At 43.5% G+C, this 20,098-nt stretch overlaps 1 protein-coding gene across 1 annotated transcript in view; it reads right to left on the bottom strand.

The window, feature by feature from the left end:
* The window catches only part of LOC124788366 (origin recognition complex subunit 1), a 136,259-nt gene that overhangs the window by 84,245 nt on the left and 31,916 nt on the right, over positions 1-20,098 (bottom strand). The window contains exon 3 of the mRNA XM_047255630.1: positions 18,006-18,208. Within this exon, the coding sequence (XP_047111586.1) occupies positions 18,006-18,208 (203 nt within the window). The remainder of the gene's footprint in view (positions 1-18,005; positions 18,209-20,098) is intronic.

Raw genomic sequence — 20,098 nt, 5'->3', positions numbered from 1 at the left:
CTACTAGCCCTCGTCTTTCTACCTACTTGATCCTCTGCTGCCTTCACTACTTCATCCCTCAGAGCTACCCATTCTTCTTCTACTGTATTTCTTTCCCCCATTCCTGTCAATTGTTCCCTTATGCTCTCCATGAAACTCTGTATAACCTCTGGTTCTTTCAGTTTATCCAGGTCCCATCTCCTTAAATTCCCACCTTCTTGCAGTTTCTTCAGTTTTAATCTACAGGTCATAACCAATAGATTGTGGTCAGAGCCCACATCTGCCCCTGGAAATGTCTTACAATTTAAAACCTGGTTCCTAAATCTCTGTCTTACCATTATATAATCTATCTGATACCTACCAGTATCTCCAGGGTTCTTCCACGTATACAACCTTCTATCATGATTCTTAAACCAAGTGTTAGCTATGATTAAGTTGTGCTCTGTGCAAAATTCTACCAGGCGGCTTCCTCTTTCATTTCTTAGCCCCAATCCATATTCACCTACTACGTTTCCTTCTCTCCCTTTTCCTACTGACGAATTCCAGTCACCCATGACTATTAAATTTTCGTCTCCCTTCACTATCTGAATAATTTCTTTTATTTCATCATACATTTCATCAATTTCTTCGTCATCTGCAGAGCTAGTTGGCATATAAACTTGTACTACTGTAGTAGGTGTGGGCTTCATACCTATCTTGGCCACAATAATGCGTTCACTATGCTGTTTGTAGTACCTTACCCGCATTCCTATTTTCCTATTCATTATTAAACCTACTCCTGCATTACCCCTATTTGATTCTGTATTTATAATCCTGTATTCACCTGACCAGAGGTCTTGTTCCTCCTGCCACCGAACTTCACTAATTCCCACTATATCTAACTTTAACCTATCCATTTCCCTTTTTAAATTTTCTAACCTACCTGCCCGATTTAGGGATCTGACATTCCACGCTCCGATCCGTAGAACGCCAGTTTTCTTTCTCCTGATAACGACATCCTCTTGAGTAGTCCCCGCCCGGAGATCCGAATGGGGGACTATTTTAACTCCGGAATATTTTACCCAAGAGGATGCCATCATCATTTAATCATATAGTAAAGCTGCATGTCCTCGGGAAAAATTACGGCTGTAGTTTCCCCTTGCTTTCAGCCATTCGCAGTACCAGCACAGCAAGGCCGCTTTGGTTATTGTTACAAGGCCAGATCAGTCAATCATCCAGACTGTTGCCCTTGCAACTACTGAAAAGGCTGCTGCCCCTCTTCAGGAACCACATGTTTGTCTGGCCTCTCAACAGATACCCCCCCGTTGTGGTTGCACCTACGGTACGGCTATCTGTATCGCTGAGGCACGCAAGCCTCCCCACCAACGGCAAGGTCCATGGTTCATTGGGGGGGGGGGGGGGGGGGACAGTCAGTAATGCACAATAATTGTTCATACATTTCATCACTAGAAGCAGTGGAACAATTGCGCTTTGATAGCACTAAACATAGGTATGTTCAGTGCCTCTGACTATTACCTACACGCAGCAGAGACTGACAATTCTCACAAAACAACAAATTTAATTTAAGATTCCACAAGGTGAAGGGAACAAACACACTGGGCTGCACCAGGAAAGGCAAGATATTCTGAAAAGGTACAAATCCCTTCCTAATTTAGTGAAAAAAGGAAGCAGGATATACTAATACTGTCAAATGTCTTGTGGTGTGCTGAAGGCAGTGTGGTTTTCCATGTTCAAATTTAGATTCCGGACAGCTGTTTTCAAACAATAATGAAGTGTTGATGGGTCAGTGGTATAACGTCTCAGAAGAGAACTCTGAAGTTATGATAATGCTTTCTTTTGAACTTTCAACAGTTTATGGTTGCAAAGTTAATAGACTGTCAGAAATTAAAACCAAATTTGGCATAACATAGCAAGAAGCTGGTCAAAAGAAAACCACTTTTTCCTGTACCCACTGACAGTAAAGCGAAAAATTTGCCTAGTTAGTTGGTTGGTTGGAATTTAAGGGACTGGCCAAAGAGGTCACAGCAGCCCATTGGTCAAGAAGTGGTTCGTTTGGACTTAGTGATGTCCACAAGAAATTTGATTGGATTATGACGGTATGTAGGAGTGGTAAAATCTAGTCACTGAAAGCAATATTGATGACAGACCTGAATAATGATTTCAAGAGAGGTAAAAGTATACAGGTCACACCAGAATGTAAGTCAGAGAAGATGAGGAGCTTTCAGGACTAGCCCATGGCAAGAGAAACGCCACCCACATCCAAGCCCCTGTCAGTCTGTTTAAGGCAGTTACAGAATAAAAAATGCCTCCTACCAGGGAGAAATGTAATAGTAGAAGTAAGAAGAATTTAACTGACATCAATTGGACCATTAATAATAAAACAAGGTTAGAGAAATGGCTGGGGCCAGGTGAGTGCCTGTCCCTCCCACAGCTATTCCATCCCCGACTGATTATAGCCATCAAGATTTCACATTCTGCTGGGCCTGCAGTGCAGTTTACAGCAGTGCTTGATCTATGGCAGTACGCACCAGTACTCTGTACCAGAACCTCTGAAGAAAAGAATCAGAACATCAAATTTTGAGATGTAACAATGAAAACAATCAATTTTTGACGACGCAATGTAATAGGATAGATAAAAAAATCTACTTACCAAGCAGCAGTGGAACACACACATGAAAGAAGGTTGAAATTAGGCAAGCTTTCAGAGCCAATGACTCCTTCAGGCAGAAGGGTCGAAGGAGAAGGAAGATGGGTGAAGGACTGGAGAGGTCTAGGAAAAAGACTGACTGTTGGGGACTGTACTCCTTTTTCTTCACTCTTCTTTCTTCCCCTTCAACCCTTCTGGTGGAAGAAGGGGCCACTGGCTCCTAAGGCTTGCCAAATTATAACTTTCTTTAATGTGTGTGTTCTTCACTGCTTGGTGAGTTGATTTTTTTATCTATGCTATTAAATTTTGAGATGTGGTACAACAGAATTTTATTTTTTTACCAGTACAAATATTGTATTCACAATTTTAAGATTGCAGAAAAGCATTAAAATAATGTTTTAAGAATCCTACATTTCAAAAGCACCTCTTCCCCCCCATACACAAAAAGCTCACAGTATCGGAACCTTCTTTCTTTAAATCAAGCACTGGTATATATCATTATAGGACATAGGGAAAATAAGGCCTCCAAAACTAGCTGCAATAAGGTAATCTATTCAATATTTTACATGACAGGCCTGTCTCAGCTTAGTTGCCATTGCCAAGTGACATCTACATTCATTGCGACTAGTTTTGGAGCTTTCACTTTATTACAGTCAAAGAGTTAAAAAGGATAACAACATCAACTATTCATTAGAGTACTATCCCTAAAACAGAAAATAATGTGAAGCAGAAAAAGGGGTTAACCACATCAAAAACCAATTAAAACAAGGTGCAAGAGAGATGGTCAGGCAGCTATCAAAGGAGTTAGTACTGGTCCTCGTGATGTCGATACATCACTATCCAGTCAACGCCACCTCCACCCTGCCGACCCCAATGCCACCAGTACACCTGCCACCAGCTCTGGTGTTATTTAGTGATGTGGAATGGGCAAACGCCTGGTAGGCAGGACATTTACAAATGGGAAATTGCCCAAACCAGTTTTAAATGCCCAAAATCCAGGCAATTATAAAAAAGTACTTTTTAATGTTTTTACTGCTAGAATGTATAATTTAAAATTTAAAAAACCGGAGAAAGGGATGATACTCCCCATATTGAAAGTTAGTAAATGTTTACACTTGCCTTTATAACTAAGAGAAGGGAAAGGAAATTTTTTTTAACCTAGCATTCCAGCTTGCTGTACAAAGGAAGGGAGTGTGTTGCTGACAGCTGTTTATCATTTATAATGACCTCTTTATTTTACTTGTTTCCCTTCTACTCCCAGGACCCCCCCCCCCCCCCCACCCACCCGCACACACCCGCCCCCGCCCCCCCCCCCCCCCCCCCCCCACACACACACACACACACACACACACACACACACACACACACACACACACACACACACACACACACACACACACACAGCATTTAAGAGCTGCGCAGTGATAAGTCGGCATAAAAAACTTTGTCCTCAGGTTGTGTCTTTGTAATTTAACACACTTTATACTCTGTGCCAAATCTCTGAATATTATTGAAGAATGATTATTGATAAAAAAAATTACAGAATGTATTAAACAGCTGGCATGTATTTCTTGATGATAAATGTATTCTTAAATGTTAAACTATTGTCAGTGGGAAAACAAAAAGTTTATCGTCACATGTAACAACATTTTAGACTGACTATAGTTTTGTATTCTGCTCCTTTCTTTATATACTTTTGTATGACTACACTGCTGTGAAGATAAAATGGGAACACTAACATAAAAAAGATTTAATAACAAAGAATCAATGCCCAAGATGCTGGAATCATTCGATTCTGATACTAGTCGATTGCTAGAGAATCCACAATTCTTGGAATTGTGGAATCAGAATCGGTACATGACACATCCCTAACTGAAATCATTAGGGATAAACTTTTTTTACTCTCATTCCAGTTACCCTAAGTATATATTAGTGCTACAACTATCACTGCAAATATGTAGTAGGTCAAAATTTCAACAATGTGGGAAAAGACAAATTACTAATTCCAATAAAGATGACATGTCAAGTTGCAGACAGGCACAATTAAAAGACAGTCACATATAGCTTTTAGCCGCAGCCTTTTGTGTTTACTTAGTTAACTGGAATTGGCAACAATGGTCTGGTCATCTGACAGTCATTCATGCCTATGTGGCTGAATGAGAAGCAACATAACCTTGTCTCTGTGTTATTTACGGCATTGTAGACAATAGGTTATTGAACAAATGCAAGACGGTTAAGAAAAAAGAAAGGAATATCTTGTAAATATTGTTTTAAGGAATATAAACAGTAATGTTCTAACAAAATGGAAAAGCACATGGGAAAGTACAGGGCGTTTCAAAAAGAAAGAGCAGATTTCAAACATTTATTTCTCAAAAACTACAAATGATAGAAACACAATTCCAACGGTCCTTCACTCAATATGAGTACCAAATGTTACACAACAAATATCAAAACTGTACCTCAATATGAGCACCATTTGTTACACGACAAATATCAAACCGGTATCTCATTTCTTGCCACACACGACGCAACTGGTCTTTAGTTACCGAATTCACGGCCGCAACAATTCGATGTCGTACCTCTTGAAGAGTAGCGGGCATAGGTGGGACATAAACACAGTCCTTTATGTACCCCCACAAATAAAAATCGCAGGGAGTAAGGTCTGGTGACCTGGGAGGCCACAGACGATGACATTGATCTTGTGCTCCTGCTCTTCCAATCCACCGTCCTGGAATGGTGTTATTTAGGTACCGTCGTACAGGTTCAGAGAAGTGTGGTGGGGCGCCATCTTGCATGAAGATGAAGTGATTTGAATCTTCCTGAAGTTGAGGAAATAGCCAGTTTTCTAACATGTCCAGGTAAATGGTTCCTGTGATAGTTTTCTCCATGAAAAAGAAAGGTCCATAAACTTTGTTTACCGAAATTGCACAAAAGATGTTAACCTTTGGTGAGTCTCTTTCATGTTGAATAACGTCCCTCGGAGTTTCACTCGCCCAAATTCGTACGTTATGCCGATTAACTTTACCAGAAATGTGAAACGTTGATTCATCTGAAAAAATTAATCGTTCGGCAAAATTGTCCTCTTCCATGTCCTGTAGAATTGCAGTTGAAAATTCGAACCTTTTGTTGTGGTCGTCAGGACGCAATGCTTGCAATAACTGCAGTTTGTACGGCTTCATGTGCAGACGGTTACTCAGAACGCGCCATACCGTTGTTTTAGACATGTTTAGTTCGTGACTTGCCCGTGCCGTGGATTTTCTAGGGCTCCTTTCGTAAGCTGCACGGACACGCTCGACATTTTCATCCGATGTGCGTGGACGACCCGTGCTTTTTCGCTTGCAGATGCAACCATCTTCTACGAATCTGTGATGCCACTCATAAATTTGCTTATGACGAGGCGGCTGTTTGTTGAATTGACGGCGGAATGCACGTTGCACACCAACAATGGACTCTAACTTTGCAAATTGCAGCACACAAAATGATCGTTCCTGTGGTGTCGTCGCCATTTTCCTACAAACAAACGCCAGCGCCACTGCGGATTTGCATGGAACTTCTGCGCGGACCATTGAAAAACTTTGAACCTTTCTCTGACAAGAAACGTTTGAATTGTGTTTCTATCATTTGTAGTTTTTGAGAAATAAATGTTTGAAATCTGCTCTTTCTTTTTGAAACGCCCTGTATTTCAAGTGCCCTCATAATTTGAAAATAGTGCTCGAGTTTGGATAGTGATTGAGAACAACTTTTTAATTTTTTTTACACTAGTATAAGTAAAAATACTACCTACAGGCTAGCTACTTAACATAGACTATACTTTTTTTTTCAAAAAATACTTTTAAACTTGTCATTTTCTTTTATTTTTATTATGTACTACTCCATGAATAGTTCTTATTAAAAATGTAAAAGTTGTGTTTACAGTCCAATTTATTTCCACTAATAACTCTCCCCTAACTCTCAAGCAGCTTTTTCAACTTGGTTACCCAACCGTGAAGAAGTAGTGTTGCAAAACACCTTTTCCAATACAAAGTATCAGCTTAAAATTTTTTTTATAAGTGCCGCTTATCAACTAAACTTTAAAATGCATAAATGCCTGGCCAACACTACTGGCCCGGCCACCGAGCCTCTCGGCAATGGTCCGCCAGCTGCTGCCCTTCTGGCTGCAGCCCAAAGCTGCTCCCGACCTCCTGCTCTTTTGCCTCTGAGATGCAGACATGGCCAGCCTCCTTCACGGAGGTTGTGGCCTACTCTTTTGGCACTCATTTCTCCTCCTGCTCCTCACACCTAACATTTTTTGCATCTTTCCACACTGCCTCATTATCGTGCTCCACATACATGCCACGGCGACACCCTACCTGTTGCCACTGGCCTCCCCCTTCAGCCACCATCTCTCACCTCTTTTCCGCTCTTTCAGTTGTTTCCTTTCTGCATCTTCCTTTGCCAAAATCACCATGCTGGCTGCCTCCTGTTCTCCTGGTTTGGTCTCCACTGCAGCTAGCCACCCTGTCTCTGATATGGCCTGCCCCATTGCTACAAACGCCAGGCTGGTTCCCACAGAAGTAGCTTCTCTCCGCACCATGTGGATGGAGCAGTTTGTATGGTCGCACAATGGCAAGGTTTTCAGTGCCCGCGCAAAACCAGATCCAGATAGGTGTCAAGAAAATACCCAGAACAGGAAGATAAAACAGAACATATATCACAGGTAACAAAGGTTGGAAAACTACATGCATACCCACACTAAAGCATGGGATGAAGCAGGGTATCAGCAACAAAACATGGACCACACAGGAAGAGAGTGGTAGAAGGAGCTAAAACAGATGGAACTGGCTGGTTGACTGCAAGGAAAAAAAGGGAGGAGCCAGCCACTCTGCAATGCACTAAGACCTTCAGCCTAAAAGTTTAGGCCAGATTCCAGACACATTGCAAAAATTTAAAACCCTAGATACACTTGTCTCATCATCAGCTAAAATAGAGGGCAGATCCCCACCAATTTTTGCTTCTGCCCTTGCATCACAGTATAAAATGCATTCCATTAAAATGTGGCGGACAGAGATGTGCACACAACAAGCATCACAAAATGGGGGATCCTCCCGCCCTAATAAAAAGCTATGTGTGAGAGGACAGTGCCTGATCTGAAGATGCGTGAGGGTCATTTCATCCCGCCTGAGCAACTGGCAGGAGGAGCGCCACGGCTGAGTTGTTGACTACACCAATTGCAGCTTATTGGCCGTCACCACCAGCCATTCTTCCTCCCACAACTGCATGCACTTCCTGTGGAGTGCAGAAATGACAGACAGCAAGGGAATAGGACACTGCACCACATCCTGCTCTCTGCAGGCCTCCTTGGCAGCCCGATCGGCCTGTTCACTGCCCCATATTCCGACATGACCTGGCACCCAGCAGAATGACACCTGCTTACCCTGCCACTGGAGCAAGCACAGTTGGTCATATATCAGCTGGACCAACTCCTCAGCTGGGTACAGATTCTGCAACGATTGTAAGGCATTAAGGGAATCGGGGAAGATGAGAAACCGATTGCCCCGAATACGATTCATCTGCTCCAGTGCCTTCAGGATCGCGTGGGTCTCTGCAGTGAAAATGGCATATGCAACAGGCAGGCAAATCCTGTTGATCAGGGAACACCACAGAACAGACAAGGAAATTCCCTCGTTTGGAGCCATTGGTGTACACGACAGTAAAATCGTGATGCATATCTAAAATGTTAAAAAATAGAGAATGGAATGTAAAATCTGGCATACTATCTTTCTTAAAATTAGTCAAATCCAAAACAAGTCTGGGTTTCTGGTGGAGCCAAGGTGGAAATCTGCTCCAACCTCAACGTAAAACATTAATACCAGCCATATCCATCTTAGAAATGCAATCCTGTGCGCGAATTCCATAGGACCTCGTTGATCGTTGCCGGTTATGAAAAAACTATGCCAGAGGAAGCTGAGCAACGGTATGGTATGCACTTGTGTATGGTGTGGACATAGTTTTATATGCCTGGCTCACCGTAAGTAGCCGTTGCTACATATGAAGTGTTGGTTAACTAGCCTCTGCACAGAGTCTAGGTATGGGGCTTGTCCTGAATGCCCCAGTGGCCAACCTAATTCCTTCATGCTGTACAACGTCCAACATCTAAAGTAGAAGGTCTTGCAGACCCATACACCATGCACCCATAATTGAGCCGAGATTGCACAAATGCCCAGTAAAACTGCAGCAGACAAGTCCTGTCTGCTTCCCGTGTACTGTGGCTAAGACATTTTAAAATACTTAAAGCCTTATGTGACCATTTTTTCAGGTCTCTAAGATGAGGTAATCACGTAAACTTTGAGTCAAAAATGAGTCCTAGAAATCTCACTGTGTCTTTAAAAGTAAGGACAGTGTCCCTCATCCTCAATTCAGGAAAGGTTAAAACTGAACGAGAAAAGTGAAAAAGAACACACAGTGGAAAACTTAAAACCACTCTTCTGCACCCATTCACCCAAATGTATAAGAGTAAGTTGCAACTGATGTGTTGTCGTTGCGAGGCTTGAAGAAGAGGAACACACAGAGAAAGCATCCACAAACAAGGAGCACTGGACAGGACTTTTCACTATGGACGTAATGCTATTAATAGCTACAGCATAGGCAGTCACGCTTAAAACGCTGCCATGAGGGGGACTGTTCCCCTGCTCAAAGCGATCAGACAGGACATCACCTAGTCGGTATCTAAAATAACGTGCTGAGAGGAAGGACTGAATAAAAATGGGAAATGAAGATGCTCCAGGTTGAGACACCTCCAAGTACTATCATAATTCCACAAGGGTGGGAGTAAAATAACTGAGACGTACAAAAAACAGCTGGAAGAAAGGAGAAAACCATAAGAATGACAGAAGGGCAACAAACACTAAAATGGACAAAATCAGGCAAGAAAACTAGAGAGACACAAGAAACATTTAGAAGAGATCAAAACAAGAGAGCAGATTACCATGAGAATACGAAGGACATGACCTAAAACTTAGCTCAAATGATAAAATGCACCCTGAAGGACATGAGTTAAAACTTAGCTCAAATGATAAAACGCACCCTCATGAATAAAACGTAAAACTAAAGCTCCTGTCAAGGCATTGTCACCCAACACCAAAGATAGGGTGCTGGGAAAGTTAAAAGTCCGCCGCAGAGCAGCTAAAAGTGGGCAGTCCAGCAAGAGGTGGACGACCGTCATTTGTGAGCCACAGTGACACCTAGCTGGGTCCTTGTGACGGAGGAGGCAACCATGTGTTAGCCACGTATGGCCAATGTGGAGCCAGCAGAGGACAACTGATTCCCTGTGAGAGGACCACATGGAAAGCTTCCGCACATTCGTAGTCTCCTTAATGACACACAGTTTGTTGTGCATACTGTTATGCCATTCCATCTCCCAAAGCCGAAAAACCGTGTGGCGTAAGACAGAACACAGGTCAGTTTTGAAGATGCCCACCTCCACAAGTGGTATCCATGTAGCCTGTTTGACTAGCCTGTTGGGAAGTCCGTTGCCTGGGATTCCAACGTGTCCTGGGGTCCACACAAACACCACTGAATGACGGGACTGTTCCAGGACATAGATGGACTCCTGAATGGACGCTACCAAAGGATGGTGAGGGTAGCACTGGTCGATAGCTTGTAGGCTGCTCAAGGAATGAGTACACAGGATAAATGACTTGCCAGGGCATGAGCGGCTGTGTTCAAGAGCATGAGATATGGCCACCAGCTCTGCAGTGAAAATACTACAGCCATCTGGCAAGGAGTGGTGTTCACTATGTCCTCCATGAACATACACAAAGCATGTCGAGAATTGAGAGGAAGTGATAGTGGAGAGCTGCAGGGTTAACGGCGTCCTTAGTGCCATGTGAAAGGTCCAGAAGAATCTGCGGCCTAGGTGTACACCATGGAGGTGTACGTGAATGGATCTCCAGGAGAGGTGGTAATCGGAAGGACTCCACTTCAGACAGACGGGACCGGATGCAAACCGCAATCTTAAGCCCTGACCTGGGCCGCTGATGCGAGAGATGAACCGCCATGGTTGGGAAAAGGAGACAGTAATTCGGATGCGCAGAAGAACTACGAATGTGTGCAACATAACTGGCGAGCAGTTGTGCATGCCTAACCATCAATGGAGGGACTCTGGCCTCCACCAATACACTGGTCACTGGACTTGTTCTACAAGCTCCTGTTGCTAGGCAAACGCCACAGTGGTGCACTGGGTCGAGTAAATGCAATGCTGAGGCACAGATGAACCATAAACCAGACTCCCATAGTCAAGATGGGATTGAACAAGGGCTCTGTAAAGCTGCAGCAGCATAGAGCGATCTGCACCCCAGTCGGTGTCGCTCAGCCAGCAGAGGGTATTGAGGTGCTGACAGCACTTCCGCTTAAGCTGACAAAGGTGAGGTAGCCAAGTCGATCGGGCATCGAAAACCATTCCTAAGAATTGATATGTCTCTACTACAGTGAGTGGATCATCATTAAGGTAAAGTTCTGGTTCTGGATGAACAGTGCGACGCCAACAGAAATGCATGACACGACTTCGTGGCTGAAAACTGGACTGGAGCCCAAAACTGCGCCTTGTGAATGGCTCCCTGTAGGTGCTGCTCAGCAATGTCAGTACTGGAGGAGCAGTACAAAATACAGAAGTCATCCGCATACAGAGAAGGTGCGACCGACGGCCCCACAGCTGTTACTAAACATAGCCATTAAAAATAGAGACACACTCAATACGGAGCCCTGTGGAACGCCATTCTCCTGAATACGGGGGGGGGGGGGGGGGGGGGGGGGGGGACTATGGGAGGCACCAACTTGGACATGGAAAGTACGGAGCAACAGGAAGTTTTGGATAAAAATCGGGAGTGGGCCCCGGAGACCCCACTCATACAATGTGGCGAGGATATGATGTCGCAAGGTCATGTCATATGCTTTATGTAAGTAAAAAAAAGACGGCAATCAGATGTTGGCATCTGGAAAATGCTACTTGGATGCAGACTCGAGGGACACAAGATTATCAGTGGTAGATTGATCCTGGCGGAAGTTGCTCTGACACCGAACTAGTAGGCCACGTGACTCCAGGACCCAACCCAAATTCTGACACACCAAACATTCCAGCAACTTGCAAATAAAGTTGGTGAGGCTGATGGGACAGTAGCTATCCACATCAAGAAGGTTTTGACCGGGTTAGGGCACCGGAATGAGGGTGCTCTCCCACCATTGTGATAGAAAGACGCCATCGCATCAGATCTAGTTGAACATGACGAGAAGATGTCGCTTGTAGTCAGACGAGAGATGTTTAGTCATCTGGTCCAGGAGCTGTGTCGGGGCAATGTGCAAGAGCGCTGAGGAGCTCTCACTCTATAAATGGGGTGTTATAGGGTTCACTGTGGTGTGTAGCGAACAAGAGGACTTTCCTTACCATCCGCCGTTTGAGGGTGGAAAAGACTGGGGGTAGTTCTCCAACTCAGAGGCTCGAGCATAATGCTCAGCAATCATATTTGCGTCGGTAGATAACACGCCATTGATATTAATGCCAGGGACACCTGTTGGGGTCTGGTACCCAAAAAGACATCTGATCTTCGTCCAGACTTGGGAAGGTGACGTTTGGCACCCAATGGTTGACACATACCTCTCCCAACACCCCTGATTCCGTCGTTTTATAAGCTGGCAAACACGGACATGGAGCAGCTTCAAGGCTATTAGGTGCTCTAGGGAAGAGTGCCGCTTACGATGCTGCAGAGCTCGCTGATGCTCTTTAATTGCCTCAGTGACTCAGGGACTGTCTTTCGCCGGGGGCACACTAAAGAAGGAGAGATCGCATTTTCCACCGCAGAATCGATCGTTGCAGTGACCTGCTCAACACCAACATCGATGGCACCATGTGAGGGAGATTCGGCAGTGACAGCAGAGGTGAAGGCTTCCCAGTCTGCCTTGTTTAAAACCCATCTGGGTAGGTGTCCGTGGGCATGACGCTGGGGGAGTGACAGGTCGTCATGTGCTCTCCAGTGGATAGATGGGAGAAGGCCAGGACTGCAAACCGAGAGATCAATGGCTAAATATGTGCCATGTGCCACACTGAAATGTGTTGGGGCACCTGTATTTAAGAGGCAGAGGTCGAGTTGTGACCATAAATTTTTGCTCCTCCTACCTTGGCCAGTAAGCATGGCGCCACTCAACAAGGGGTTATGTGCGTTAAAATCTCCCAAAATTAGGAAAGGTTTAGAGAGTTGATCAATCTGTGCACCCAATATGGGAGGGGTACTGCACCATCTGGAGGAAGATACACATTGCAGACAGTTATTTCCTGTGTCGTCCTTATCCTGACAGCCACAGCTTCAAGAGGGTCTGAAGGGACACAGGTTCACTACATACTGAGTTCAGGACATAGATGCAAACTCCACCTGACACACTATTATAGTCACTACAGCTCCTATAATATCCCTTATAGCTGCAGAGGGCAGGGGTCCTGGAGGGCAATGCAGAAAACAGGTGTAAAGCTTAACAGTTGCTGTAGCTCAGCCAGGTGGTGGAAAAAACGGCCGCAATTCCACTGGAGGATTATGTGATCGTGAGACTGGGAAGGCATGAAACACTCAATGAGGCAGTCTACGCCTCAGGGTCACCTGTTGCCACCAGATCAGTACCTGTGCGATCGACATCCATTGTGGCTGACGGCCCAGCGAGATCTAGGTCCTCAATGGATGCCAGAATCTCCACCTCATCCTCAGACACAGTGCTTGTAGGTAGTGGTGGTGTGGGTGCCACCACAGTGCCTTGGTTCTTGGGGGTCCTTTTCTTTTTGGGTTTCTCTCACTGCTCCTTAGGTTTGTCTGGCTGGGAGGGCTTCACTGATTCAATCTCAGGGACTGAGGAGGACCCTGAAGCCCTATGACCAGCTACCTGTGGTTGCTTCAGCCACTGGAGGTTGTCAGCTTTCCACTGGTAGGAACCTGGGAAGGGAGTGTCCCAAGGGATCCCCTCCTGGTGAGAGGAGCTGAAGACGACTTGCACTTCTCTAATGGTTGGGAGGCGGGGGGGGGGGGGGGGGGCTGCTCCTGAAGTACGTTGTGCAGGAGTAACCTGGAGGGAAGTGCCCCCCACCATCAAGGGGGCAGATGGAGTCTGATGGCTCTGAGAGCCAACTGTATGCGGCAGAACAGAAGATGGTAGAACTGTTGTCATAGCGGCGGCGTAGGTTGACGTCATATGCAGACGATGTAGCCTCTCATATTTTCTCTTAGCCTCTGTGTAGGTCAGTTGTTCCAGGGTCTTGTATTCCATGTCTCGTATTCTGTTATTTTTCCTTCTTTCTGAAGAATCTGCAGTCTGGTGAGCAAGGCGAATGGTGCTCTCTGCAGTTGACACAGATGGGAGGTGGAGCACACGGAGTATTGGGATGTGAAGGATGTCCACAATCCTGACAGCTGATGCTGGCAGTACAGTGGGAAGACATATGGCCGACCTTCCAGCACTTAAACAACCGCATCGAGGGAGGGAGACATATGGCTTTACGTCACAATGGTAGACCATCACCTTGACCTTCTCAGATAATGTGTCACCCTTGAAGGCCAAGGTGAAGGCACAGGTAACAACCTGATTACCCCACGGACCCCGGTGAACGCGCCGGACGAAATGGACACCTTGCCACTTTAAATTGAAACGCAGCTCATCAGACTGCAAAAGAAGGTTCCTGTGAAATATGATATCCTGGACCATATTTAAGCTATTATGGGGCGTGATGGAAACAGAAAATCCCCCAGCTTGTCACAAGCGAATAGTGCCGATGGCTGGGCAGAGAATGCTGTTTTGATCACGACTGACCCTGACCACATTTTGGGCAAGCCCTCCACCTCCCCAAACTTGTCCTCTAAATGCTCCACAAAAACTGAGATTTCATTGACAACAAAGATTCCTCATCAACTCTTGTACATACCAGGTACCGGGGTGAATAAGCTATGCTGCCATCCTTAGCCTGGCATTCTTCCCATGGTGCGGCCAGGGAGGAACGATGTGGGGTCATATTTCTTAGCGTTGAAGTTAGACCTTGACCGCTTAAAGACTGCTGGTGTTTGACCACCAGCAAGAGATGGTGTACTAAGCTTCATGGTGTGTCATCTGCCCTGATGCCACCCACTCCGACCAGGGGCCCTCCCCATGGGTGCTACCCAGCCGCAGCAAAGGCCACCTGGCAGGATAGCCATTGCCGGAAGTCCTGATGCCACAGGGTGACGGGCATCTACTCCTTGGCATACGTGGGGAGTTAATGGCGCGGGCATCAGCAGAGCAATCCCTGTGTGGTCAGGGGGCTACAATCAACAGGGTACATGGCAGCCCCACCACAACGGACTGCCTACCATGCTGGATATAAGGTGCAAACAAGCTAAGAAGTCCATTATGTCGACAGTGCAGAAAGCGATACTGCACAGATGATGGAGGGAAACACCCCCAGGAGGGTGACCTCGCCCAACAGCTGGAGAATGAGCGGAAGTGCAGATCCACCTCGACGAAGGTTGCAAGAGGTCTCAACGCATGACGGACACTATGCACCATGTAGGGCGACTTTCCCCAGCTGGCTTGCCCTTCAGGAAAATTTTGAAGGACAGTGGTCAAACACTACAGGGGAGCATCACATAAAGGCCAAAACGTGTGAGAATCCTTTCAGTTGCCTCTTACGACAGGCTGGACTACCTCGGGCCCATTCTAAACCCCGGACCCACAGGGGGGGTCTCTTTCTGTCATGACTCCTGTGCCCAGCGGGTTGCTGCTCCTTATCTCAACAAGTGCTCCTCCTTCAGACTCAGTTATGCTTCTTGCCAGTACATTCCATGTTTAGATTCAGTGCTACTGTTAAGAGGCTCAACACTAGCAAGCACCTTCGGGGGCTGCTACCATCATCCACAGACAGTATCTGCAGCAACAACGGTGGCACAGCTATCAGGGGCTGCCTTGCATCTGCGTGCCATGCGCTTAATAAAAGCCTGTGAATATCCCTCCGCCATGACATACTTAAGCTGTAACGCAATCTCCATTAGCCAGTTGCAGTTGCCGCTCGATTCCAAGCCACTTGGCACCATTTTGCTGCATTGTTCTGCTGTGCCACCCAAAATCCACCAGCACTCTCCCTGGGCCCCAGTGCTACAATGTAGTCGTGCAGCAGCGATTACGTCATGGCCCGGGTCACAATATACTTTTGATTTTGCCACTTTCATACTAGATCAAGGACAATCATTTTCTGCTACTATTATCTTTTGTGGAGCTTGTCTTTTCTGTTGTGAGGCTGCAATAAATGTTCAGTGATACAAACTTTGGAAAAATTACTCATCTGTGTGCAGCACACCAACAGAGATAAACTTATACTGTAAGACTACTTTCAAAATGTCCTGCAGAGACCCCCCCCTCCCTCTCTCTCTCTCTCTCTCTCTCTCTCTCTCTCTCTCTCTTTAATGGATCAAACATGATCACCAACACAGGCTTGTTAGTATTTATAATTTCTGTAAGGTCCTTGAATTATTATGTTTGTAATGTATGTATATTCTGGAACATTTGATGTTTGTATAAACCCCATCATTCTGGAATATTCAATGTTTGTAGAACTAGCTTCACTCTCTGTACAGGGAGCCAGTTTCTTCTGGCTGTATTCGTAATAAATGTGTTTTCAGTGCTATGTGTTGCATTTCATTTAGGACCCTGATGTTGGATTTGGAATTGGATGTGGTTATGACATGACAGTATGACACTAGGACTGTAAACAGCATATGCAAAGACTTCATGACATAACAGTAGTACAGAAAAAAAGTCAAGCAGAAAGCTACATGCACCTGTATACCTTAAATATGCTAGAGCACATTAATTATCTCTTGGGTAATGTATAGTTTCAGAATGAAATAAAGAACTCTCCATTGTACAGCTACTTCTATTTCATTGCTTAATTAATTAAATAATTAATTAGTTCACTATTAAAATATCTTCACATAAACTCTCTAAGGGGTTTTATAACAATAACATCAGAAGTAACAAAATAATTCCCATAAAAATTGTGTGTCCTTGTTTAGGGTTTTGAATAGAGTTTTATATTCTGGTGCATAATTCTATAACAATAAATAATGTGAAAGAATTTAGGTTATTGCACTTCACTTTTTTTAAATAATAGAAGTCAAATGTCATGGTTTAGGATCTGTTACAGATCACATGTAATGGTTTACAAGCACTTGAAAATACTGAAATTTTGTTTTATGTCTGAAGCATGCAAGAACTGGTGTTTCATATCTTTGCAGATATATTTGAGGATAAAACACTGGTAATAAGAGCAAGAGCCAAGCAGTCTGAGGCTACTGTACATGTCACAGACACTTTCTGTATTTGTGTTATTTTCTGTATTTTTGTCACAAAATATAGTATGTTTTTTTCTTAGGAAAACTTATTCCACATAAAAACATGCAATCAGCACCAAGGATTAAACATACGTTATCAAAGTTCATATTCACACATGATGATCACTTTTTCCCCTTGTTCACAATAAAGTTCATTTTATCAATAAAATTTAAAAAATTATGGCAGCTTTCAATATATTCCTAAAGAGAAATTTCGTGACAGTTTCAGTCTCTCGCCAAACAGTAATAAACACAATTTGAGCCTAGAAATGAAGACGTTGAATGTGACCTGAATGCAAGGCTCATAGCACATGGCCACCAGCCTCGTTTGCACGGGCTTTTGTTCTCAAGCGCTTAACGATAAAACTCACTAAAGCTTTCATTTCTTGAGAACTATTAAGCTGTGTGCCTGATGTGTATAAATATAAGTCTTTATTTTTGAGGATTTTAATGATTCCATATGACCCAATACAGGTCTTGTATTCATGGCCCTTCATCCCTTTTTTTTAAAAAAAACAGACCTTTAATGACAAACTCTTTCACACTAATTACTTACAAGTGGTTCTCACAGCTAGTTTCTTAAAGCTTGTCAAAGCCAGTGGGCGGTAGGGTCTGAACCTCCCTAACTTGCCTGGAGGCCTTTTTTCTTTTAAGATGGTCGATAGCTTTCTGCTTTATTCTCATATTACATATGGTATTTCTCCAGTGCATTGCACCTCAATTTAATTTCTTTTTATATCTTTAGCTATACTTGGCATAAGTATCTGTTTCCTTCCCAGGAGTATGAAAATAATTCCATTTTCAGTTTTTAGTTACAGTGTATACTCAAATAGAATATTTTAATAATGCTTCTTGAAATCCTGTCTTCAAGTAACAATGTGTTTTTAAATAATTTGTTTGGTAAATGGTAGGTGTATTTTCAAGAAATGAAACCGAAATAAAAGTGTAGAAAGCTGAAATGTAACATCCTTGTTTCAATAGCTACAAATTTAGGCTGCAGTGTGACATACCCACCAACTCCATCACTGAGTCTGCTCTTCACAAATCGATAAATATTATCAAATTCTGTTTCCCGGCAGGGCAGTCTTCTGGGAACTGAGGAAACATGTAGCCGACTCATAGCAAGCTTAAGAGTACAGCTTGGAGATGACACATCACTGCATACCAGATTTTCTTGCACCTGTGTTGACTGACGGCGTTTCTTCGGTGGCTTCTGACATACAAAGGACAGATTTCCATAATATTCTCAAAACATACACAGAAAGCACTATTAAGTTTTGCCATCACTATACATCATCAAAAGATCAAAAAGAGTGGAAATGGAAAAACAAATACAAGAAATTTGGCAGTTCACACAGCAGCACATTATGAACATCGACCACAGATTTACTTGTGTACAATGTGTTCAACAAAACAGTGCATTATATATAAAACTACATATCCTGCAAACTGTTATTAGAACAAAACATCGTACTTCAAAGTGATCTTAGCAATGGACTCTCATACACAAAACAAATGGAGCTTTCTCTTTCTCATTTCTTTCAGCAGACATATATAACATTTTTTTACAACTATGAACGGATCTACTACAGGCAGATAGTTTTGTTAAGTCTTACTTTACGGTAGTGTAATGTACTCAGGGCGAGGGGGGGGGGGAGAGAGAGAGAGAGAGAGAGAGAGAGAGAGAGAGAGAGAGAGAGAGAGAGAGAGAGAGAGAGAGAGAGAGAGAGAGGAAAAATTTAAAAAAATAAACAGAGCACAGTAAACATTGTTTTAACATTTAGAATGACTCATTAATTATAACAGTTACAGGAAGTGCTACAGAATCAATGGCTGAATAATGTTATCTGTCTTGTCTCATAAACACTATTAAAAGTCAATACACAAGCCCCAAAACTGTTGTAGAAATGGGAACTATAATCACAAAGAAGATGAAGACAAAGGGATAAGAGGGTACTATATTTCTCCAACACTCTTCAATATATCCGTAGATGAAGTGATCAGTAAATGGAAAATGTTGAAGAAAAAAAGGAGTATTTTTAGATTGTAATACTAAACATGTGCATTTTATACGGAGATGAGGTAACTCTTGATTGCAAAGAATGAAGATAAACTTCAGATAACGTCCACCAGTTGCAGCGGATACCCTCAAATTACTATCTAAGATTGCCTGTAGATAAAACGAAAGTGATAGCATTTCAGAGCATACAACCAATAAGACCAAAAATAATCTTTGATAATATGATATACGTTTTATACATTTTAAATATTTAGGATGCAGCATCACATGTGAATATAAGCATGACATGGATCCAAAATTAAATTTACTTCCATACATGGTATGAAGATAATGAAAGAAATGAGGATATAAGGGAGAATTTAGGTCTATATAACCTAAATTGAAAAGTAAAGGAAAACGGGAGACAATGGGAGGAAAATGTAGACTGTATGGGTCCAGGCATTACTAAAACAGTATTAATACATTAGAAGGTGAAATGTACTATGACCATCCAAATGATGGAGAACTGAGGCAATTTGTATTATGCATGAAATGACTAAGAAGAAAGGCAAATTATGTGTGAACTTTGGTTTTCTTCTTTGCAAGAATTGGCACTTCACTTCATAAATGATGACCTGTATTAAAAGTAACCTAACACCCCACACACTGACAATCTATCACAAATTGGTGACAGTTTCTATTACTTTTATACATGGATCACAAAGTATTAGAACTGGGAGGGAGAGACCACAGGAAGTGGCAAGTCACACAGAAGGAGTGAATATTATGAGAGAGAATTCGGAAGCATGATGACAGAGATGGAGCTGGTGTGCAATTAGGGCTGACTGAGATTGAGGTCATGATGGTTGAGCAATGGAAGGAAGTGCTGTAATGACAATTCCTATCTACATAATTTAGAATTCTGTATGTGTGTAGGGTCTACCTGATATGGGACTGGAATAAATTGTGCTGGGTGGGGATGCACAGGGCAGGTCTTGCATTTACATTTCCCATATTGATATAGTAGGTGGCAAGGGGTCGGAGGTAAGTGTGGCATAAGGATGGGTCAGGATATTTAACAGATTAAATGGCCAGCAGTATATG

This window comes from Schistocerca piceifrons, chromosome 3, assembly GCF_021461385.2.
Source record: "Schistocerca piceifrons isolate TAMUIC-IGC-003096 chromosome 3, iqSchPice1.1, whole genome shotgun sequence".
NCBI lineage: Eukaryota > Metazoa > Arthropoda > Insecta > Orthoptera > Acrididae > Schistocerca > Schistocerca piceifrons.
The sequence above is the reverse complement of the archived record's forward strand: the minus strand, read 5'-3'. Positions and strand labels throughout refer to the sequence as shown.